Source organism: Malurus melanocephalus, unplaced genomic scaffold, assembly GCF_030028575.1.
Source record: "Malurus melanocephalus ecotype Western Australia unplaced genomic scaffold, MMel_1.1 scaffold_190, whole genome shotgun sequence".
In the NCBI taxonomy this organism is placed as follows: Eukaryota; Metazoa; Chordata; class Aves; order Passeriformes; family Maluridae; genus Malurus; species Malurus melanocephalus.
Genome location: NW_026623422.1, coordinates 606,874 through 631,228, shown reverse-complemented (window position 1 = coordinate 631,228; position 24,355 = coordinate 606,874). Strand labels below are relative to the sequence as shown.

Genomic DNA, 24,355 nt, shown 5'->3' with positions numbered 1-24,355 from the left:
GGAGCAGCAGAGGACACCKGGTCTGTTCAGCCTGGAGATCACACCTCAGAGCAGCCAAAGCAGTGCAGGGGCAGGGTCTGATCTGTTCARTCTCACTGACAGACCCACAGGAACAGCAGCAAGCTGTGTCCAGGGAGGTTTAGGTTGGGTATCAGGAAAAGGTTCTTCCCCCARAGGGTGGCAGAACATYGAACGGRCTCCCAGGGAATGGGCACGGCCCCAARCCTGACAGAATTCAGAGTTTGKACAMCGCTCTCAGGGATGCACAGGGTGGGATTGCTGGAATATCCCGTGCAGGGCTAAGACCTAGACTGCATGGTCCCGGTGGGTCCTTCCATCTCGGGATATTGAGTCTGTGAAAGACTAGATTTCTTCACTGGCTGGACTGGACGGTATCACAGCTCTTTTCCAACTCAAAATGGTTTTGTGACCCCTGTGACTGTAATTCCGTTCCCCTATCCCGGTCCCGGTCCGTCTGAGGGCCGCGCTCCCCTCACCGGGACCGCGCTGAGGGCGCCGCCCCCGCCCCGCCCCGCCGTTACCAGGCGCCGCCGCCAAGGGAGGAAGTGTCGTAAGGGCCGACAGGAACTGGCCGCGGGTTTTACGGCCGCGGCGGCCGCGCTTGGCGGCGGCGGAGCGGGAGCTGCCCAGACGCGGCGGTGAGTGGCGGCGGCGGGGGGACCCCGGGCCCCGAGCGCTCCGGGAACGGCCCCGCCCGCGCCCAAGGCGGGAGCGGGGCAGCCGCCAGAGGGGGCGGCGGGGCGGCGAGGCGCGGCCCGGGCACCGTGCGTGCCTTTGTTCGCGCCCCCCCCCCCCCCGCTCCCCGCCGAGCGCGGCCCGTGAGGCCGCCGCGCCTCCCTCCCCCCCCCTCACACACCCCGCGTTCCCATCGCCCCTGCTCGGTTTGGCGCCCTCCTCCTCCTCCCCGGTGAGTTTGTGTCGGTCTCTCCTGTAGGATATGGCTGAGGTACCGCCGGGGCCTAGCAGCGTCCTGTCCCCGCAGGGGGACACGCTCTCCCCCTTCCCCGGAGGAGGAGGAGGRGGGGGGGCTGCTTCCTCCTCCTCCTCCTCTGCCACCTCCTATGCCGCCGCCGCCGCCGCCTGCTCCGGCGCCCAGGACGAGGAGGCCGAAGAGGAGGAGGAAGAGGAGGGACCCGCGGGCGGACGGGAGCAGCAGCAGCGAGGTGGAGGAGGAGGAGGAGGCAGCGACGGCGGCAAAGGGGGTCCGCAGCACCGCCACCACCACCGCCACCACCACCCCCCGCACCACAACCACCAGCTCAACGGCCTCATCAGCCCCGAGCTGCGGCACCTGCGGGCCTCCCTCAAGGGCAAGATCCTCGGCTCGGAGGCAGGGGCGGCCCCCGAGGGGCTGGAGAACAAGCGAGCCAGCAAAACAATGGGCTCTGGACAGCAGCAGTCGTCGCCCCCCACCGCAGCGCCCTGCTCGTCCCCCCACGCCAACCACCTCCCTCCCCAGGGAAGGACTGCACCCTCTCCTCCTCCTTCTCCCCCAGCTAAAGGGGACAGGAGCCAGCCTGCTGCCACAACCACGACTGCTGCTGCTAAGACTGCAGCCCGCAATGGGCTGGCAGGAGAGACTGGCTTGGAGGAGGAAGAGCAGGAGGAGGGGGATGAAGGAGGGGAGGAGGAGGAGGAGGAGGAGGAGCCCCTGCAGCTACTCTCCGAGTCCTTAGGAGCAGCGTGCAGTTTGAAAGGCTCGGGAACGGACTGTCAGCCCGAGGAGGACCTAACGATACGATACGTCCAGTATGAGTCAGAGCTGCAGATGCCCGATATCATGAGACTGATCACCAAAGATCTGTCTGAACCCTACTCCATTTACACATATAGGTATTTTATCCACAACTGGCCACAACTTTGCTTTTTGGTAAGTGCCGGAGGGAGCAGGGATGGCAGGAGTTGGGAGTGGTTTGGGGCTGGGGAGGAGAGATGGAAGGGTTGACGTTTGTGGAAGTACTTTTAATAATCTTTTTGTGGATAAGGCCAAGCTTTTTTGAAAATACCTGTCCCCCTGTGACCTGTGCATGTACAAGTAAAGCATGTGCCCGAAGTTCCTACATTTGTTCACACATGTGTTAGGTGGTGGGGAAAGGGTTTGAGCACAGGGCTAGGATCCAGGAATTCAGGGCTTCTAATCTTGGTTTTGACATTGACTTTTGTGACCTTTGGTAGCTCATTTTATGATTCTGTCTCAGTTCCTGGGTTTGGATTTAAAAAGGAAAGTACTTAGTCCACTAATGCCTTGTAACTGCTTCGTAATTCTTGCACAAGGGTTTTAAAACTGGGTAAAGCAGGGCTGGCACATAAATATTCAATGATAGATGGAGAGGTACTGTGAAAGGTTTAGTAGACTTTTTGATCTGTGAGCTTACTTTGACAAAGACAAGTCCAACTGTGTTGCTTTTACAGGTGTGAGAGTGCTCGCAGCATGCAGGAGTTCTCGTGCTGCTTACATTGGCTCCCTGCACTAACAATGTATTTAGTTTTGTATTCTTCCTACTGTACCACTGAAAGGCTGGGTTAGCTGCCCCCTGCTTTCCTAAATGTTTAGCCCTTCTTGTGTCTCAGTTGCATGCTTTTGGGATGGTAATTCATCCACAGGTAAATGAAACTGAGTAGAAGTTGGCCTGAGTGTATGTGCATTGCAAGAGCTTGGCTGGGTTTGATTTACTCACAGGAACACTTCCAGAACGTTTAGGGAAGTGTGTGTTACTTCCTTGCTAAGATAAATGATTAATTCCTCTTGGTGTTTTAATTAAAGCTGGACACCTCTCTGAAAGGTCTGATTTAGTCAGAGCCAAGACACCCTTCAGTTCAGGGGTATCTCTGAAATTTTGATAAGAGTATGAGTACAAGAGGTGAGGCTAATGGAGTCCATCTGGCCTTAAACTTCCTGAATGTTCCTGTTTTAGGATCTGGTATAATTTATAGCAGGATTGATACAATTTATAGGAGGATTTTCAGAACTGTGCCTCTTAAAACCTTGCGGAGGGAATCCAGTAGGGTTATAGGAAGTTGAGCAAAGCAAGAAGTTGACCTTCTGGAACAAAACAGAATATGAAAATATTGGAGAGCATCATTGGATGCAAAGTCATGTTTGCCATTACAAGGATGCTGATCAGAGCACTGTGATGTTTGTCAGACACTGAGCTCTGCCTGTGAGTGATTTACCTCATACTGAGAATAAAATGCTCGAGAACTATAAGAGTCCAGACTCTCAGCATCAGGTGTACCCCTGCTAATGCCAAGGCAGTGTTGGATACTCTTAGATCACAATGCTTTTGTATAGACTTTAAATCATTTTGGGTTTTTTTTTTGTCAGGGAATAACTGGAGAATTTTGTTGTGAGAAGAGCTATGACAAGCTGTTTGACAGAGCACTAAAACAGATGATTTCTAATAAGTGCATTCAAAGACTAAGATATCACTCAAGGAAGAGAAAGCTTATTTTGTAGTGACAGCTTCATTTTTGATAGCCTTGAAGAATCAACAAAACTTTTCTTGAACTCAAATGTATTTGCTTTTTTTTTGGAAAGGTGGAATAATGTAAAGTACATAAAACTGTAGAGAATAATATACAGCTGTGAATGTCTGAAGCTAGCAAATTGTTATCTGCTTAATAATTTTGAGGTCTTGCAGCATGCTGACGTGGAGGGCTTTTTGGGGTTTCTTTGTGACTAATTTTAATATTTTTAAGGTTTGTTTCTTAGAGGTTATCTTTAAGACTTTGTGTTCTATAGAATATAATTTGTTCCTGCAGTTAATGGATTCCTAAACTACTTCTCTTCAATAGATCACTTTAAAATATTTATCTTCAGTCAGGGACTACATATTTCAATTAGCAAGAAGTGTCAGGATGGTGAAAATGAAGCTTAGTGCCTGATCTCACAGAATCCTTGTCTTTAATGCATTGTGGCCCCACACCCTTCTGGTTTCAGGTTTTGCCTGGATTTTGTCTTGGGAAGAGGGGTTAGCCTGTGATTTGATTGTATTTGGAAAAAGATCTGTAAGGGTTCAGTCAATTCCTTTACTGAATTTCACCATCACCATTTGAAAAATCTTCCAGAGCATATTCACCTTCTTCCCTGTGCTGTCATGGGCACCTTTCCTTTCCTCTCCCTGTGAGGTGAAAGGACTGAAATTTGCGATGGGATCAGTATTTTCCCTAAATAATCAATATTTGTCTCTTTCTGATGTTTCCTTCAGTGAACCATCTAAAGCATCATTTACCTGTCCTGACCATGCAAAGCTAATTTCTGGGGACATTATTAACTTTATCCCATTTGTTTGAAACTTGCTGAATTTTGTCTTGGCCTTCCTGAGTTGCCTAGTTGCTCTAAGGGCTGGTGAACCCAGAGTGCTGCTGGTTTTTCCTTTGTCTTCAACTCCCTCTCCCTGCCTTGTGCCAGCCCTTGTGCTTCTCTGATTTTGGGAGCCAAGAAACCCCTCTGATCAGCATATACTTATAAATGTGTGTGTATCTAGATGTTTTAGGGTCATGCTTTGTTGGTTTAGAGCTCCAAATATATTTCTGTAGGATCACAGACACCGGTGCAAGAGAAGAGGTGAGAATGCACAGCTGGAGGGAAGGCAGAGGACCACTCCTGACTGGTCACTGGTGTGTTTTTCAGGCTCAAACCACTTCCTAACTGCACACTCAAGGAAGTTAATATTCCACTTTAAAAATCTTAAAACCCTGTTAATTGCAATATCTAATTTATCCACATATATCTTGACTTTAAGGGTGACAAGTTGGGAATAGTGCTCTGTGGTCAGGTGTTGCACTCAGCAGTGTCTGAGTACAAGGCAAGGCAGTAACCTTCTCCTCCATGAACTTCAGTGCAAGGTGTCCCTGTCCATGGCAGGGGTTGGAACTAGAGGTCTTGGAATGAGATGATCTTCAAGGTCTCTTCCAACCCAAACCATTCTGGGATTTTGTGATTCTAAGAAACTCCATCTGTCTGCTTAAACTCACGTTTTGCCTGTCTTTGGAAGACCAGGTTTGCACTGTGTATTAGGTCTGGGTGCCCAGTAAATGCCTGGTTTTTACTTATTCTCAGAAGCTCTGTCAGCTCAGTTTCTTCTCAAATGATAAGTACTCCTCTGCCAAAAAATGACAGGGGCAAAGGGTATCTTCTGTTTCATGTGAAGTATTTTAAGCACTGCTGCATCTTTGTCCCCAGATGGATTGTAAATGCATTTTCGAAGTTGTAGCTTTCTTTTAAAGTGATTTTCTAGCTTCTAGTCTTAGCAGTGTTAAAGTTCTGAAACTTGCCTTTCAGACTGATAAATTAAATATTTCAGAAAATTGTTTTCAAAATCCTTGAGCGTGGGAGAGGTGAGCTTAGGAAACCTCGCTCTGTGCCAGAGTTTGAATAAGAGAGAATGTAATAAAAGCAGCGTTCTGGCTGAGTGTTGTAACCTCTCCTGTAATTCACTGTACCACTCAGCTGCCTCTTAAGAAAAATCTGGAAATTCTGTACTTTTATTGGGTTCTCAGCTTTGCCACTAGCTATAGCAGCATTTATAATTTAAACTTTCACAAATTTAAAAATAGCCTATTAATTCCATGTAAGTGATTTTAAATGTGTTGTAAATCCTAAATGACTGTACTTAAGACCTTGTTTTATACTAATGGTTTGCATTTTTTTTTAAATTGGGTTTTATTTTATTCAAGAGTCTCGGTTGTTGAAATTAAGACTTGTGAGACATCATCCCTGTTTTTCAGTTGTAGAAGACTTGGGGCTTAAAGGAAGAACCAGAAAAGTTAGGAGGCTGTCTGAGAAGTCTTCCCGGCCTTGTGGCAGATGTAGGAAGAAGTTTTGTTGGAATTTGCAAACTTTGTATTCCAGTTTGCTTGTAGGAGTGATCACAGAGACATTTTCACTGTCGATGGCTTTGTCAAAACTGGAGTCACTGCAGCACCTGAGCAGGTGACAAGAGCCAGGGCAGTAATTCCAGCAGTGGCAGAGGGTGCTCCTTGCACAGGAGGAGCTCCTTGCTGGAGTCCAGGTTCACAGAGTGGAAACAGAGGGATGTAGTGATTTCCCAGCTATCGGGAAGAGCTCTGGCTCAAGTGCCAGACATGAGGTTAAAACCATTAGCCTAAATGTATCCTCTAATGGCATTGGGTAACATGATCCCTAAACGTGAGCCCGTTCATACACAGCTCTGTCTGGGGTACTTTGGCGTGGACTTCAATGCAGATGTGAAAGAAAAATGCAGTGCAGTAGTGCAGGTTCTGCTGTGTTTGAATTGCTAAGTATTTCCCTTTTGGGCTACTTGGCTGTTTTCATCTCCTTTAAACAAAATTCACAAGATCTGGATATTAAATGCATACTCAGACTGTGGCTGACAGACTTAATGTCATCTTTGATAATGAAATTAATACAAATTGATTAATTCTGTAAAAAGTAAAGTTCTCATTGATTTACATTTCTCTACTAGATAGAGAAACTGATAGACATTTCTCTACTAACTCTTCCAGTATATTAGAATCTGGTTTGTTTTAAACATTTAAACTTATTCATAGGAACAAAGTTGATGCAAATATTGGATTTGGATTCATGTATGTTAATCCTGCTACTAATAACCTAGTGTTGTAGTAAATCTTATAGTACTCTGTGGGGTTTATAATATATAATAGTGACTTAAGCTGAATTCTGTTCATGGAAACTTACATGTTTAGAAGTACTGTCATACCCCTGAAAAGAAAATTTGGGCCCTGATTATCTTTACATAAATGGTGTTGTGTGGGAGCTACTTTTCCTCCCTCCTCACAACTCTCCCAATTTCATTCTGGGTTGTTTTTTTTTTTTTATTTACACAGTTTAACCTTCTCCAGGAAATTAAATTGCAAAGTTTGGCATCATGGTTTAGATTCATTTCCAGCTATAGATAAGGTTGGAAAGAAGGAGAAAGGAGAGAAAAGGCAACAAAACCCCCTCTAATTGAGGTGGAAATGCAGCACTCCCTCTGTGAGTGCAACAGCTGTAGATTAACTGCCAGTTTTACCTGCCTAAAGACAGAGAAATAGATTTAAGTGTTTGGAGAACTGGTAACAAAGTCATTCTTTATTCAGCTTTCTGGCAGCAGTGGTAAAACCAGTGGGTATTTGCTTCTTTGATCACTGAAACAAAATTCTTTGCTGTTCATTTTGCATTTTAAATATATGATTCATGAATATAACTTTTTTGAAAAATGCCCTGAACAAGAAGGAGCACCGATATGTAGTGTCTAGATTGTCACTACTCCTGAAGTGTGTAAAAAAAATATCTTAAAAATTCTCCACATAACTGTTAGGATCAACAGCTTGCACGTGTTCACTCCAAGGCAAAGCACAACTACAACATGCTAGTTTGTGGTGTGCTTTTTTTTTTTTTTTTTTTTTTTTTGGTGAGGTATAAGATTACATCTAGGTACTCTGCATAATTATAGCAATGTTCTGAGCAGTCTGTCTGATGATACTCTTTATTTAACTCCCCGCTTTTCTCAGGTCTGAGCCGAGATACATAACTTGCCTTGAGCTGAAACTTTGCATACACCTTTTGAGAATAAGCACAGCTTCTCTTTTCTGTGGAATAAACTGTTTTGGAACAAATGAAAGATTGCTTGGAGGCTGTGTGTTTCAGTCCAGTTAGATCATGCTACAGTCTTTGTTTGTTGTTTTAGAAACCACTTGTTAGATTGTTCAGGGTTGTTCTTGGATACTGCTGAAATGTGTTTTCCTGCCAAATAAAAACTTAGCAATAGTTATATTTGCTTCAGCTATATTAGAAATGGAGTTAGGATCATGCTGTATCATAGGGCTTTGGAACTGCAGTTTGTACTTTTTTTGGCTGCTTCATTTCACTTTTGCTGCAGCTCCTGGCTGAGAGCTGACTTCCTTAATAACCCACCATCCAGGTGGAGATGCTCAAAGACTTTATTCTTTTTGGGGTGAGGAGGCTGTGCCTGCAGTATGACCTGCAGGAAGGAATCTTTTGTCTGTGGAGTTTCAAGCCTGTGCACAAGGGTCAGGTGGTTGAGTTTAAAGCACAGACTTTGGAGAAGTGAGCTCTGGGTTCACAGGTGGGCTGCTCTGAGGTCTGGCAGTACCGGCTCAAGCAAGTCCTTTTCATTTGACATGTCTTAGAGTCATAAATTTGGATTATCCAGCTGCCCTGTGCCAGCACATGCTTGTGCCAATCATGTGCAGTAGTCCTGGTTTAGCTGCTACACTTGAGCCCAAGGCTGGTCCCCCCTGCAGGTCTCTCAAAGGCTGTGTATCCACTCACACGCCCATACGTACAATTATGAGTTTCTTTTTATCTCTGCCCATCTTTCCTGAGTGCACAGGCATTTGTTTTCCCTTTGGATGCTGTCCCACTCTGCAGCGTTACTCAGTTTTACTGCTGCAGGTTATAATGTCATTAATCCCTCATGCTGCCTAATCCTTCAGTTAACATGAGTTTTCCTTTCTCTGACACATTTCGTGGTAAAATTTTGGTGAACACCGTGGGTGTGCAAGTGGTTTGATGAGTGTTTGGGGAGGAGTTGGGTCCTTTTCCTTTTTGGGGTTTTTCTTGTCAGGATTTCAGAATGCCTACGTCTCCTTGACCACGGTTACTGTGACAATGCCACCGGGATTAACTGCCAGTGCATAGCTCTTAAAAAACAAAATCTCCCAATAGTTAAAGTGTGTGAAATTAACTGTGCTTTTCTGTTTGTTCTCCGGGTTTCATATGACTGAAAATGACAGTTTCTAAAGATTAAATGCAGCAACACTTTGCTCTGATCCTTTGTGGCCTTGACATTAAAACCAGACAAAAATTAAGCATGTTATGTACCACAGCTCTTGTACAGAAAAATTCAGATCACTATAAAACAGGAGTGGACTTTTTTTCCTCTGCAGAAGCCCATAGGAAAGGGTAATTTATGCCTTAACCTGGTCTTCTGCTTTATTTATTTCCCGTTTTGAATCACACGTGTTCTTCCCTGTAGACTTTATGAAATGATAATATGGTTGTCTCCAAGAATAATTCATTGGTTGTTAATTGCCTTGGAACTTTATTGGAATGTAATAAAGCAATAAGTCTTTGAATCATATTAATAATTTTGGAGATGCTTTTAAAATTTATGTTATTACCTTTTTATAGCTTTATACAAAGAATTTTTGTGTGGCTGTTTCACTWAAAAACTTAACTGGTTTACTGCTTTTGGTAGCCCTGTGGATCCCAAACTGAGAATTCCATACGTGTATGTTTGTCTTTAAGGCCATGGTAGGTGAGGAGTGTGTAGGTGCCATCGTCTGCAAGCTGGATATGCACAAAAAGATGTTCCGCAGAGGTTATATAGCCATGTTAGCAGTGGATTCCAAATACAGAAGAAAAGGAATTGGTAAGAATAGCCTTCTTTGTTCTTTCTTCCTTAAATCCTCCGGTTGGGATAACTGTAGCTGTCACAAAGATTTAAGCTGAACTGAACTTCAGGATGTGGTGCTTTGTGTGTCATCCCTGCCTTACTCAACCACACGAGCTCCCCAGTGGCTTTCCTGATTTTGTTAAAATAACCTGAAATGCCCTGTGAGGTTCACACCTGGGATCTGATAAAGCTAAAAAGAAAGGCAGGCAGCAGCCCCTTAGCTCTGCCTATCCCACTGCCAAATAACAACAGTGGGAGCTGCTTTGTGGTTTTATGTGTGCCCTCATCACTGTATTTCCATGTTGTGTTCAGGCTCCTTTTTTTACAGTGAACTTGCTGACTGACTTCCCCCTATAAATTATGCACATATTACCCGTCGGGGAGAATGTATGGAGCTCGTTACTGTATTAATCAGGGAAGAAAAATAGCTGTGTATTGTTACTTGAGTGATTGAAATGGAGATCTGTTTTGTTGAGGAGTTATGTGGTAAAGAAATCACTCTTGGCAGGGCAAACACCCTCCCTCATTAATCAATTTTGCCCTGATGAAGGGATTTGCATTCTAATACCAGTCAGCCAAGTTGGCTTAATTAAATATCTGTTCTTATGGAACTTATTTTTTTCATGCTGCTTATTGTGAAATTACATTTTGTAAGGTATTTTTAACTTTATACATAGATGTCAGCTCCAAAGCTTAGAAATGTGCTTCACCACACATCCCCACTGAACAGCTCATACTTCTGATTAAAGGCAGAAAATAACTTGCAATTGAAAAATACAGTGATCCATTGCAGAGTGTATCATTGTGTTTGCTCTCTTCCAAAAAAAACCCTCCAAAAAAACACATTACCACGACTGTTAAAGCATGTGCAGATTTTTTTCTTTCCCCAGTGCAATTCAAAAGCCATTGTTGGTCTCTGTAGTGGAGCAGAGGGAAGAGGATACTGAGAAATCACTGTCTCTCCTTTCCTTTTAGCTGAGTCATGAGGGAGTCTGCCATAATTTAATTGCAGGTGCTTGGTTTCTAAGTAAATAAGAACTAATGCTGTTATTATGAAGATCTCTGTGAGACTTTTCCCTCCCTTTAGTCAGTTTGTTAAATTAGAATTACATACACAGAATTTATCTTTAAAGCCTTGCATATGCTGGCATTATATATATTGACTTTTTCCTACATTTGCCACCTTGCTGTTTCTCGAAGTGTGCTGGTAATCTGAAGATCTGCATTAAATGTAGAACATTTGTTTTATCATAACAGTCAATAAAAATCTTAATTGATTAAAGTTTTGAGAATATTTTAAAACGTTCTATAGATTCCTTGGGGTTTTTTTTCATTTTCCATAACATTCTTATGGAAGTGAGATTTATGCAATTTCACTGAACAGCAGTTTTTTCCACTAATAACTTTGAAATCAGCTTTCAATTTCACCCCAATTCTACAGACAGGTAGGGATATTATGTTTGTAGAACTGTTGTGAAATAAATGACAAATGATGATTAAAAAATTAAACTAATGCTTTACTGAGGGGAAGGGATGGGCTTCAAGAATATTATTAGATAGTAGCAAACCCAAATGGGAGTGAGCCTTAAGACCAGCGGTTTCCTAAGTTCTGTTACTAATAGAAGTATTTGTTTTAGTAAGAGGAAATTCCCTTGGAAGATGAATGTCCTTCAAGTACATGCCAGCAGATTTTGACTTTAAATGCAACAAAAAGGAATGAATCACATCTTGGAAGGCTATATATAACACTATGTTAGGCATAGCAGCCTGTTTCTAATATCCTTGTGTTACCAGAATCTTGCACTTGAGCTGAGTCTCTGGATAACTTCACAGATTATTTTAGTGTTCAAACTTGAGACTGCAGCTCGACTGCAACTCCTTGTTTTTCTTTCTTCTCTGCTTTCCCCAGGTGTCATGACATGTAGGTAGCACACATTAGTCATATATAAACTGGCTTTTTTAATTTGCACTGCATCTCTGACACTTACTGAAATCTATGTTTCAGGTACAAACTTGGTTAAGAAAGCTATTTATGCTATGGTTGAAGGAGATTGTGATGAGGTAAGATTTTATAATCAAAACTTTCATAATGTAAATGGTTTGCATTCTCGTGTATGTGGATTCATCTCACAGGTTTTTCTTCTCCAGGACCTTTTTTTTAGATGGGAAATAAGTTGGTAAAAAGCTCTTTTATAACAAAGGGAAAAACAACCTCATGAAGAGTATGGCACAAATAGGAGATGGACTTTCTAAATTTATCCTAAATACTGAAATCCAGCTGTTTTACCTTATGAAGCTGCCTCAACCTTCACTCAGGCCCACTTTCCTGCAAGGGCCCCAGTTTGAGGTGCAGCTGAGCAGTGGGATGAACACATCCTGTGTAGCCCTGCCATACCTCCAGAGTACGCACAGCCACGAGAACAGTGTGTGCTGTGCTGCTGCAGAATGTGGATTTATCACAGCCAGTCATCAGGCTGTTCTGGCACTGCACAGAACAGAGCTGCAGTKGGTTAGCATGGTGACACAAACGTGGAACAAGAGTGACTGAATCACTGGCAAACTTCCCTGACCTAAATGTTGTTACTCTTTTACCAGATTACAGTTCGTGCTTTTTTACATGTATATATATTATGCAACTCTCTATCATTATGAGCCTTGTTTAAGTTGTGAGGAGCTCTCCCTGCATCCATCCATCCTCCTTAACCAGGTTATCTGTCCCTTTAACTTCCAGCTCCTTGGCACAATGTAGTTGTTCCTGATACGTGAGCATTGTCCTTTCAGTGTGTCATAGTTAATGATCCTTTGATCTCTCTGTTATCTCACTTCAGCTGCTCCCTCAATTGTCCCACTGCCCCATGGTGAAGTTTCCTATGCAAAGCTACAATTGGTGTTATGGGGCTTCTGGCACATACTGCATTTGTTTTTTCCACTTGTTGTGTTTCACCTCTTGCAGCATCCCTGCCTGTGTTCTGGCTTCATTTGTTGAGAGATTTATTCTTCCCCTCAGTTCCCTTCATGCCTCTACTTACTGGTGTCTTCCCCCCTTACCCACCTTCTGATTTATTTGTACTTGGGCAGTACAGGGCAATCTGTAATTCTTTTAAGTTCTTTATTTTGGCATCTTGCTTCTATCATGGTTTCTAACATGCTTTGTTCTAATCTCTTTTACTACCTGCCTACATTGAACTAATCAAAGAAAGGTTGGTTGGTTTGTTTTCCCCATTGCTTTCCACTGTGGTCTTGAGTTGATTTGCTGTTCCTTGACTATTCAAGATTTTTAAAAGTTACAAAATACATGAGGACTTAGGAGTCACACTGTTCACATCACAGTTGCAGAAGTGAGATGCAGAGAAGGGAAGTGACTTGCCTACTGTTCTTAGAGAGTCAGGAGGAGAACTGGATGTTTCTATTCAAGCTCTGAGTTGTAGTAATTACTGTGTAATTTCTGAATGTATGTGTGCTACTTCTCATATAAATTAATTTTTAAGTTGGACTGTCTGACTTGTCACCTCTAACACAGTGACCTCTTCTGTGTCTGTCTTTTTCTTCTACCACTGTCATATTAATCCAAGAGCCCTTCTTGCTGGTTTTTATCTTCATAAACATGGAATAAATGTGATAAGGGTTGCAGGCTGGTCTACAGTGAGGCCTCATTAAGTCTTAACCACAGATTTTCATCTCTGGTGCTGTATAAATGCTTTGGACCAGGGACAGAGGGCATTTCTCAGATTCTGTCTCTATTCAAAGGCACTGCAATTCAGACTCCTTGAATTGTGTGCTGGATGGGGGCAGCATGGTTTTGGAGCTGCTGCTTGGAGGATGATGATTCCAAACTCATCCCCTTCTTTCTGGGGGCTTTTGCACCAGCTCAGTCTTGTGCTGGCACTAAATGTTGAACTGGGAGCCTGTTAGGGAACATGGAATGCAAGCAGAGTATTTTATTTTATTGATTTTTCTGCACCATCAACAGAGGCACACCCACACTTGTTTTTATTTATGTTGTTCTTTTCTACATACAGGTTATCCACAGCCAAACAAGCCAATGTTTTCAGGGTTTTTTTTTTTCCTTTGCCACCAAGCATGGGCTTCTTCCACATACCCATGGTGCAAAATAAAGATACTGGTTACTTGTACTACGTGGTGGAGTGCTGAACTTTCAGTCAACCAGAATCTGAGAAATCTAACTGGGCACCCATGAAAAGCTCTGTCCAACTCTTGCCATCACCAGTTTTCACAACAGTTGCCAGAGATCCATTAACTGTGATTCTGGTACAATTAACAAGAGTTAATTTCTGGTTAATTGATGCTTAAAGCTCATAAAGCACAAACATCACAATAATTTGTCTGTGTGAGATGTATAAATAGTTTAATCATCGCTGCAGCTCTTAAGGTATTTTTTCTACATCTTTTAATAAAATCAGAATCCTGATGAGAATAAAAAGATACTGCTTTTTGAGCTAACATGGAGTGCAATTAAAAACAAAGTGCTATTTTCTGAAACTTGCTTGGAATAGGATTAAAAACATGAATATGCAGCTGTGGGTGTCATGAAAAATTTCCAAAGGCTGCCTGGAAACTCTTCCCTTCAATCTAATTATGGAATAGATGCAATAAATAGACTTTATTTTAATAACTTGTAGCATATAATCTGATAAATGCTTCACTCAGTTTCATTTTGAAGTGTCATAAATTTGACTTTTGTGGTACCAATACTAAGTTGTGAGAAATAAAGAATTTATACAACACCGTAGATGAAAATCTTGACAAATCACTGCTGATATGTGGCATTTCAAAGCATGCTGCAGTATTCTGGTGTTAAAGGACATTTTTTTCCCTGTAAGCTATTTTAGTGGGAATAAACTAAGCCAGGCCTATGGAATGAGTGGTCAGTACAGTGTCTAAAAGGCATCTTCTCTAAGATGCAGTATCTTCCTCAGGGGTGGTTTCTCTGGGAAGGCTGTGCAGTGAGTAAGTGAGGAGGTGAATTGAGTGGAATGGAATCTGTGTGGAGGGGAGGAGCTGGCCATGGAGCTGGCCATGGCCTACATTAGAATAGAAACCAGGGAAGTGATCTGGTGTTGGGGGTGGGTGGTGGAACCAGAAATAACCTTCAGGCCTGAAGAAAGTACTCGACAGCAGCTTCCAGCTGGAGTGTCTGCATATAACATTACAAAACTTAGAGATCTCTGTCTGATTTTTTTTTTTAAAACCTTTGTGACTTTCTCAAGTATTTGATGTTAATGAATTCTGATATTTGGGGTAGTGAGCTATAATGGGCTGAGTTTCCAATAGATCACAGTGATTTAGGGTAACTCTGTGGGCTGTTTGCACAGAAAATGAGAGCTAAGGAATAAATCAGGTGAAGGGGAATCGTTTTACTTCCAACTCCAAAGTTTTGGAAATATTTTTCCTCCAGTTTAAAAAAGAAAACCATGTGCTAACTGCAGCAGGGTGGATGTCTGGCTGCTTTTTGTACTGTTTTTACTGACAAGCAATTTTCCAAAACTGTACAGCTGAAGACCAGCCTGTGGAACTGTTACATTTGTTAATTACAATTAGAAAGGAGGAGTTGTTCATATGCAGGTTTTCCATCTGTAACAAATGACTAAGGAAGCTGCATGCAATCCATTCACCTCATATTATTGAAATAATGTACCATGCAACTGGTAACTAATAAAAATAAGGCTCCAGTAATGGGACTGCAAAAACCTTTTTAAAGCAAAAATGTTGAACATGAAAAGGAACCACAAATTCTTATGGGACTTCCCACTGAAACTTCAGGGTGATTTAGAGTGGGTTTTTTGACCACACTAGAAGGTGTGCTATTTTAATTCAGTACCACATTAATAAAAATGAAATGTCTGTTTCTATGGACTCCTATTTGAAATAATTGAATTACTGATATTTTAGCTTTCCCTTAATGTACAGATCATAAAAATTATGAAGTGTTGGGTTTTGGGTACTGCCTCTCTTTAAAAGATAAGGCAGTTAAATTGATTAAGGACACTGGACAAGCCTCCATAACTTGAGTCTGATGATATGTCAGATTTAAAAATAAGAACCTTTTCTGTGAATGCTCAGAGGACTTTCTTCATTTCATTTGTCTGTGTCCATTCTATGACTTGGTTTTTAAACTTGAGTCCCTTCAGAGCTTGAACTGACAAAGCAAGAAAGCTTGACTACTCCATTTGGCTTCAGTTTAGGAATAAATTCAAGGTACAAAAATGTAGCAACAAGGAACATTGCACTCCACTCTTAATATAGAGATTTTCATGCTTCTAAACGGAGTTAAAATTAGAGTTGAGCTAAAATGTTAGGTTTATGAAATTTAATATAAAAGGGAAAGTCACAACCTTCAAAAAGTTGCAACTTGAGCAAAAAACGTTGTTAAATCCAATCAGAGCTTGCAGCCCTTCAGGGGAGGTGTTACTATGTTATCAAGAGGATTTAACAGGCTTGTGTGTACAGCAAAATCCACGCACAAGAGCAGAAATAAATGTAACAATTGAAGATTTGGAGCCTGATTGAACATCTCATGCAGGAAGAGATGCATTCTTCACCAAAGGAAGCTAATGAAATCTGAATAAAATATGCTTGTGTTTCCTTTTCAGATAACAGAAACATGTCTTCAGCTGCAGTATGTTGAGATCAGGGAATTACTTTTCATTGTGCTGAGACTTCCTTAGAAATACCAGAGCAAATCTCTTGCATTTGCTTTCCAGATGAGCATTCACTCAGGTAGTGGGATTCCAACAAACCTGTATTTCAACATTTCACCACTCCCTTCTGCTCAATCACCTGCAGTGCTGGAAGTGTTTTAGCATTGCAAGGTGTTGGGAGCTTGCAGTTGAATAGAGAATTGTTACATCACTCTGCCAGGCCACTGAACCTTTGAGAGAGTGAATGCCCTTTGTAGCTGAGAGTTCAAATAAATAATTCTCTGGACAGTGGATTTGCACGGGTCAGATTCCTTCCTTGGCGTCACTGTTTTGTTTAAATTGGAATTAAGGAGTTGTACAAAGTGTAGAAAATAGCCCTGTCCAGGAAAATGATTGTACTTCCATAATTAGTTACAGATGAATAGTTATCCATTTTAGTGGATGAAGGATGGTAGTACTCCATTAGGTCACAGGACTTGCTGGTAATGTTCTGTGAGATGCCAGCTAGAGAAATTCAGTCTCTCATTCTTGCCATAAGACTAAAAAAGAAATTAGATTGGCTTAAGTGTGCAGCTACAACAGTATCCTGCTGTAATTGAAGAACTGTGATGATCAATATTTTACTGTRTGACTCTTTAGTTCCTTCTTGTAAAACAAACTACTTCCAAGTCTCACATTGTTCACTGGATTGCTGTCCCCAGGTTTGTTGTTCTTTCAGCATCCTTACACTGAAAAGCACAGGTGGAATTGTCCATGAGAATGTGGTTAGAATGGCTTGAAACTTGAGTCAGATATATACATTAAATGGATTTTTAAACYTTACTGAAGGTGGCCAGTCTAACCACTGGCTGCCTCCCCCTTTCACACTGGGTTAGCCACTCCTCAGAATGCAGAGAACAAACCCCATGGAGAAAAAAGTGAAAGGTTTTCTGCCAGGTGGCTTTGGAAGTAGCTTAGGAAGCAGCCTTGTGAGCTGGCAAGAGAGGCCAGGGGGAATGGGAATGTGTGCTTGAAGGCAGTGAGGCCACAGGGACCATAAAAYAGATGGACTTAAACTGCCCTGCAACTCCAGTCCTGTATTTTTTATTCTTTGATCTTTCTACAGTGACCATCAGCTCCTRTTTAATGTGCATGTTCACTGTCATGGGGTGTATGGAGCCCAGTAGGCTTGTTAGTTCAGCCTGTGTTCTTGTGCAACCATGATCTACTCCTAATAGCAAAATCCTTAAATCATTGGGTTGGACAGCAGTAAAGAGGCAGAACTAGTTTTTTATTATGTGGAGTGGGTGCAGGGCTTGGCAGTTGTGGCAAAACTCTCTTCAGTGTGTGTGAAGAAAAGAGAGAAACAATTGGGAAAACCAGTGAATTTTAGTAATTAATGTCTTCTTAAAGCCAGTCTAGTTTTTTGCCTGTACTTGAGAATTCTGAGACAATTTTGAATGTTAATTTGGACAACTCTGGGACTTGGGTGTGGCCTGGGTTATTTCCGATGGGTCTTTCTGCAGCTGGGATCTTACCAACACAGGGGAAAAAAGATGGAAAAATCTGCCTATTCTGGTGTGCACTGTGATTTGAGTTTGGGGTATTTGTTGGTACCCAACAAATGGGTACTGGAGCAGCCTGGTCTAGGGGAAGTTGCCCCTGCCCGGGGCAGAGAGTTGGAACTGGATGATCTTGAAGATGCCTTCCAACCCAGACCACTCTGTGATACTTGTGTTGAGCACAGATATTCATTGCAAACATTGGGTCTGGCAGCTGGAGTCAATTCCAAGCTTTTATCTACATCTGTATCTACAAATTGAGGTCAAAAATATGAAATAATTAAGCAAATCCTCATGTGCCAAGTTCTTGTGACATGCAGAAGTTCAGTTGCTCATTCAAAGTATATTTTGGACCCTAACCTGTTTGCTAGCTTGGTGTTTGGGGGAGGATGTTGGGAGACAGAGGCTTTTGGGATTTATTTGTTGATATGTTTTTTACCTTCATTATTAGGTGGTGAACTGAAATACTATTTACAGCCAAGAACTAAAATCTTGATATGTTCTTTACAATTACAGTTGTGGATGAACTGCTGTTTTATATTTGTTTTAATGTGGGAATGAATGCTTGAATGTGGGAATGGATGCTTAATGTGGAAATATTGCTTAATTAGTATAAGAAGAAACTAATTCCATTTGTTATTAGCACATGTACCTTTAAATACAACCTTTGGAATTGCTTCAGCAATCATGTACTGCTGACTAACACGACGCGCTTTTTTTCTTTCTTTTCGTTTCTTTTCTCCCTTAAAGGTTGTATTGGAAACAGAAATCACAAATAAGTCTGCTTTGAAACTTTATGAAAACCTTGGTTTTGTGCGAGACAAGAGGCTGTTCAGATACTATTTAAATGGAGTGGATGCACTGCGTCTGAAACTATGGCTGCGTTAGGAGACCCCATCCCAGCGAGCGAGYGACGTCCCAGCAGCGCAGAGTTGTCCTTTGCATGCAATGCAATTTGTCCCAAATTGCTTTGCAAGGTGGACTTTAGTACTTTCCATGCAGCTCTTAAACCTGTCAGTGTCCCATTGAGTGTCGCACACATTCGTTGCACTTTGGCATGGCGCATTTGTTCCGAATTAAAGCCGATTGTCTCAGACTCCGAGTCCTTTTGGTACCAGCCAGATGTGCCAGGTGATAGCCAAGATATGTTCATTCATTTGCAAGTCTGCTGACTGTTTTAGGACATCCACACAGTGAACGTTTTATCAGAGAAACCTGGATGGGAACGCCGCTTTTGGTTCCCGAAAATTCAAAATAAAGCCAATGTAGATTGTAAAATTCTATGAGTATACTAACATTTCATACAAAAATTGCCATAGTTTTCTGGGGAAGAAGAAGAAAAAGAAAAAAAAAAAGGCTTCAATTTTAGGTTTTATTTTTCAATATTGAATTTTTCCATTCTTAAATATTGGTACCTCAGTGATTAGTGAATGAAAAAATGTATTGTAGGGTGGGGTGTGTGTTACAACGAGTAACCATTAAATTGCGTCTGCCAGTGCCTGTATAGATAAGTATATTTGTCTTCACCTCTAAGTTTGGAGTGCATGCTTTTATTCTTTTACTTTCTTCAATTGTCTTTGCAAGAAAAAAAAAAAATYTGCTTTTATTTAAATTCTGGATTTGATAATAAATTATTTCAGATTTTTATAATTCGGATACTTCTCCCAAACCAGGGTTTGGAAGGCCCTTCTTATAGCAAGAAGTGTAAGCTATTTTGAAAACCTTGAGTAGCTGCTAAAAGAGAACCTGATGGCACCAGTGAATCTGCTGGGTTTGGATGCACTTTTTTCATTAAGAGTGAGGGACTTCTTTTAAAAGAAGATATAGAAAATTATTGTAAATTGGTATGATTTTTATTTAATCGAAATTACTGCTAGAAGCTCTGAGAAACAGCTATTTTAAGGTAGTTGAAACAATTTTTTTTTTTCAGATTCAGATTGCTTTGCTTCAGTGTTCTAAAATGCTTCAATCTTTGGTTCTTGGTCTTGGAAATAAATTTCAAGGTGTATCGTATTCATTTTTAGCTGCTCTCATTTTCTCAACTTAGATGAGCTAAATTATTGGGGGATTTTTTTGTCCCCTCTAAAATCAAAGCAGYGGGGAAGGAATTCTGTCTCTTTCTTGCATTCACTCTTGCTCTGTTTTTCTCTTCTTTTTTTTCCTTTCTATATTTGGGCTTACATAGGTTATACCAATACCCATCAATTTTTTCAGTAATAACAGTGTCAAGGCTTTCTTGTTCTGTGTGATTCCATAGCCCAGGTCTATCAATCAGTTGGGTTGGTTTTTGGTTGGTTTTATTTTGTTTTTTTTTAAATTTTGAAAGACAAAATTAAGGTATAAGTTGACTTGTGGAAGCACCTCTGTAATCAGAGATCTCACAGAATATTCAGAGTTGGAAGGGATCCAGCAGGATCAAGTCCAGCTCTGAATGGTCCATACAGGGATCAAAAGGATGAACTCTCAGTGAATCCACTCTCGTGGAATCGAGTGAATTCTCCAGATTTGCCTTACTACACCTTTTTTTTTTTTCCTTTTTAGGGTTTGGTTTGAGTCGTGGGGTTTTTTGGGTTTTTTTTTTTTTTTTGTTTGTTTGTTTTCATTTTTGCTAATTACTGTACACTAAAAGCAAAACCAACAAAACCCCTACCTCCAGTATCATTTGGAAAAGAGCCCTGTGCAGGAAAACTGGATTTGAGCAAAGCCGCCTTTTGCACAGACCAATCGCACATGGTGATGGACGTTTCTTACCATGTACAAATCATGAGTTGTATTTGAAAATAAAGATTTTTAATGGAAATTGGCCCTGCTGAGTTTTCTGCTTATAGAGACACCACCTGTGCTTTGGAGGGGGTCTGTTCCCCTCACTAAAGAAAACTCATCTTTAAAAGAGTGCCCAGGACAAAGTGTTGTAAATGGGGTCTGTTATTCCCACCCCATGTTGGAGCTCAGCCTAAAGCCTGTGTGTTGCCACTGCTGCCTTGTGACATGATAAAACCTCTCGTTATCCCTTAGGATTGCCAGGTTTTTTGGGTGGTTTTTCAGCAGTTTTAATCAGTGTTAAGACTTAAATGTTGGTGGCCAGTCCATTAAGTCAGGTGTCCCTCAGTTGTGGTCCAGGACGTAGGGACTGCCCTGGAACTCAAACAGGGAGGTTTCAGACTTTGCAAGCAGCTGTTGGACTTGAATCACAAATTGCAAACTGCTGCCTCGTGTGGCTGCTGGAGCTTCAATCTGCAAAGCCAGACTGACAAGTTTTTTATTGGTTAATATTTAAGCCGTGGGTGTCTTCAGATTCAAAAGCTGACTTGGAAGTGTGCTGAAATCCCTTCTCACTGCTAAAAACATCCCTCTGGAGCAAACTTCAAATACAATTCTGGTTGGTTACTGTAAGAAGTGGTTGTCGCCATGCCCATGTTGAAAATACTGCTCAAAATAGGTGCAGGTCTCTCTTTTTTGTTGTTTTTTTTYAAAGAGCACGTGGCCTGACAGGTTCTGCCATCRCTGCTGTGTCACAGAGTTCACCACAGGAGACACTGAAGCTGCATGTGTCGGGTCATATCAAACAGATTTGTTCTCTGTACTGCTTGGGATTTGGAAATCAAGCAGGAAGCCTTGAATTTGCATAGGTTTTCAAAAGGAATCCRGCAAGGAAATGTTGGTTATTTCTCCTGTCTGTTGCTAAACACAGTCCTCTCCCCCTCACCTTTTTGCATTGACAAATCTAACTAAGGAATTGATTGCTTTTATATTTAAATTTGCCCGAATGTTGCTACTGGCTGACATGTCGGTCTGGATGTTTGCATTCATCATGTTGTTTTTATTAAGAAATGATCAGGTTCATCACCTTCAAGGCATCATCGAATTGGTGTTGCATAGTTCGTCACAAACTATTTTTCAGGGCACTGCAAGACATTGYTACAACTCAGTGCTATGCTGAAAAAACTTCAGGTCTTGTATAAACATTACAGCCTGTGTTGGAGTTCAGGTATCAGGTGGGCATCTATGAAAATAGCAAGTGTATCTCAAAATACTGGACTGCTGTTTTGAGTGGATTATATTCTTCTGTCCCTTTATCCTTTTTRATGAGAACAAAAACAGTGGGGTTATGAAATGTACAAGTTGTCTAAATACAATGCAGTCAAATAAATGGTTCAGTTGTTTATCTATTTCCTTTTCAATGGGAATGTTCTGATGACTGTTTTACTTTGTCTGCAAAATACAAAATACAAATGTACACTTGGAACTTGGAGCAACGTGGTCCAGTGGAAGGTGTCCCTGCCCATGCAGGGAGGTGGAAYGAGGTGATCTTTAAGGTCCTTTCCATCCCAAACTATCCTGGGGTTCTCTGATTGAGAGAGAAATGGTGGRAAGATTTTTACAAGAGGAAATTGTCTGTCATCATTTGATTTCAAAATTTCCATGCCTGTGTTGGGAGCATCTTGAACATCATTTGTCTGGACATCAGTGTCACAGCTGAACTGAAATGGGTCCTTTTTATGGCTTTTAAGTTAGGACTAACAGAGTCACTCTGGACTTTYCTGGGAGGTAAGAAGGGGGGTTTARTATTTTGGTTGCAAATAAGCAAGAGTTGAAAACTTGCTGAGAACTCTTAAAAGCATCAAGCATACAGAAGAGTCCTGTRTGTACTTTGAAAAATGTACTTTTAACATCCTTTCAAAGTACTTTTTTTGTTACTATGAAAATCCTTTGTGCTTTATTCCTTCGACCATTATGTCCAGGCTCCTAAAACTCGGAATTTGCCATAGATTGTGCCTGGCCTGTGTGTTTGAGAGGTGTGCAGGTGACTGAGGGCTGGATCCAGCCTGGCAGAGATTGCTGCTCATCTACCAGGACCTCCAAGGCTTTTCTCCTTCCAGTTTCTTTTGTGATCCCTTACAGCTTCCAGTACGTAAAGAGAAACTTTCTTTAGAGGACAAGGGGGAATGGCTTCAAACTGACAGAAGATGGGTTTAGATTGGATATTTGGAAGAAATTCCTGGCTCTGAGGGTGGGGAGGCCCTGGCACAGAGGAGCTGTGGTTGCCCCATCCCTGGAAGTGTCTAAGGCCGGGTTGGATGGGCTTGGATCACTCTGGGACAGTGGAAGTTGTCCCTGCCCATGGCAGGGGTTTGGAATGAGATGTTCCTTTCCAACCCCAACCATTCTGTGTTTCTGTTATTCTGATTAATGATTCTCCAGTTTAGTCCTTGCAGGTGGCTGCAATACGAAACCTCCAGGTGGGAGACTCAGATTTAAATTCCAGCTCTGCATCCACCGTAAGTTCCATCTTGGACTTTAAAAACAATTACCTATCAATCAAAAGTGAACCCTGCAAAAAATGTCCTGAATGGCTTTTTAACTTTCCTGAGAGATGTTTTTCCTATTTTCTGCACCAGTTATTGCATTAATTTGGGGCATTTTCTTTTTTTTTTAAAAAAAAAGCAAGCAAAAGCAGGACAGGAAAATTGCTTTCTGCTAAAGTGAATGATTTTCTCCRGGTGCTGAAGGCTGAGAGAAGGTGACAAAGAGGAGTGTGTGGCTAAAGATTAAATACAGGAGTTTAATAATAACTGTTTTCTACTTTCTATCTGTAACAAAATACCTCCTACTGCTCCTTTTTTTTTTTTTTGTTTGCAAAATACCAGTAAAGAAGGTCAAAAAAGTAGGTGACTGAACAGCTTTACTAAGGTGAGAAAGACTTTTGCAAAACTGAAGTTACTACTTATATATGGTAATAATTTTATAGACTCATAGAATACCCTGAGTTGGAAGGGAACCATAAAATCATATATTATAATTTGTATTTTATTAGCCATGCAAAGCCCTTGCAGACAGTCCCCTGGAAGTCCCTGCCCTGTCCACGTGAACACACTCCTCTCCGTGAGTAATTTAGAGCACACAGCTAATTGAATACTCTCATGTTGCCACGGCTCCCTCCCGAGGGATGGAAAAGGCTCTTAGTGGAAATCAAAATTAGTCTTTAATATCAGCAAGAACAAACAAATGAGCCCTCGGAGTTGGATGAGAGGGGTTGATGTGTCACTTCTGAATTGGGCCAAGTGTGCTCCAGCCCCATTGACTCCGAGCAGGAGGGTTTGCTGGAGGAGGTAATTATATTAAGAAATAGAATATAATATAAATCAGCTGCTTTTCAGACAAATTAAGGATGTCCTTCTCCCTCAACTCCCCTATCCATGCTGATCTGGGAATCCTGCAGCTCTCCAGCAATGAAAGGCACTTTGAGGTTCAGCCCTTGCACCATCCATGGCTCCTGCTGCGGGTCAGTGATGGGATTCACCAGAAAATKGRATTTTTCTTTCTTTTCTGCCCGTTTTTTTCTTTTCTGCCCATTTTTTTCTTTCTTTTCTGCCCGTTTTTTCCACAGGTGACTTGATCCTAAAGCCCTTTGGTGTCCTTAGGTCCGAAGTCTCTCCCGTGGCTGGCACAGGGCTGTGTTTCTTGCAGCAATAAACTGAGTTTGTTAGGGATGAGTGAGCTGAGCTGCCTGAAAATGTAAACAGCCTGAGAAAGTAAATAAATTGGGAAGTGGCTCCAGCCGCAAATGGCAGTCGGAGCCTTTTCCTGCAAATAGCAGAGATTTTTATCTCACCATCTGAAAGTGACATTCAAAGAATTGCTCTCTTGGGGCTGGAGTAGAAGTTCTTCATTACAGGAAACAGGCCTGGATATGATTAAAAAGCAAAAGTGTTCTTGGGTTTTTTGTTTT

The 24,355-nt window shown here is 41.8% G+C and overlaps 1 protein-coding gene across 1 annotated transcript; it reads left to right on the top strand.

Annotated features, from left to right (window-relative positions):
- The first annotated feature begins 588 nt into the window (after positions 1-588).
- Positions 589-21,807, top strand: NAA30 (N-alpha-acetyltransferase 30, NatC catalytic subunit). The gene is made up of 5 exons (XM_057373212.1): positions 589-659; positions 956-1,891; positions 9,278-9,401; positions 11,431-11,486; positions 18,376-21,807. Exons 2-5 carry the CDS (start codon positions 959-961, stop codon positions 18,511-18,513), a joined length of 1,251 nt encoding a protein of 416 aa, XP_057229195.1. The 5' UTR covers positions 589-659; positions 956-958; the 3' UTR covers positions 18,514-21,807.
- Positions 21,808-24,355: the final 2,548 nt, after the last annotated feature.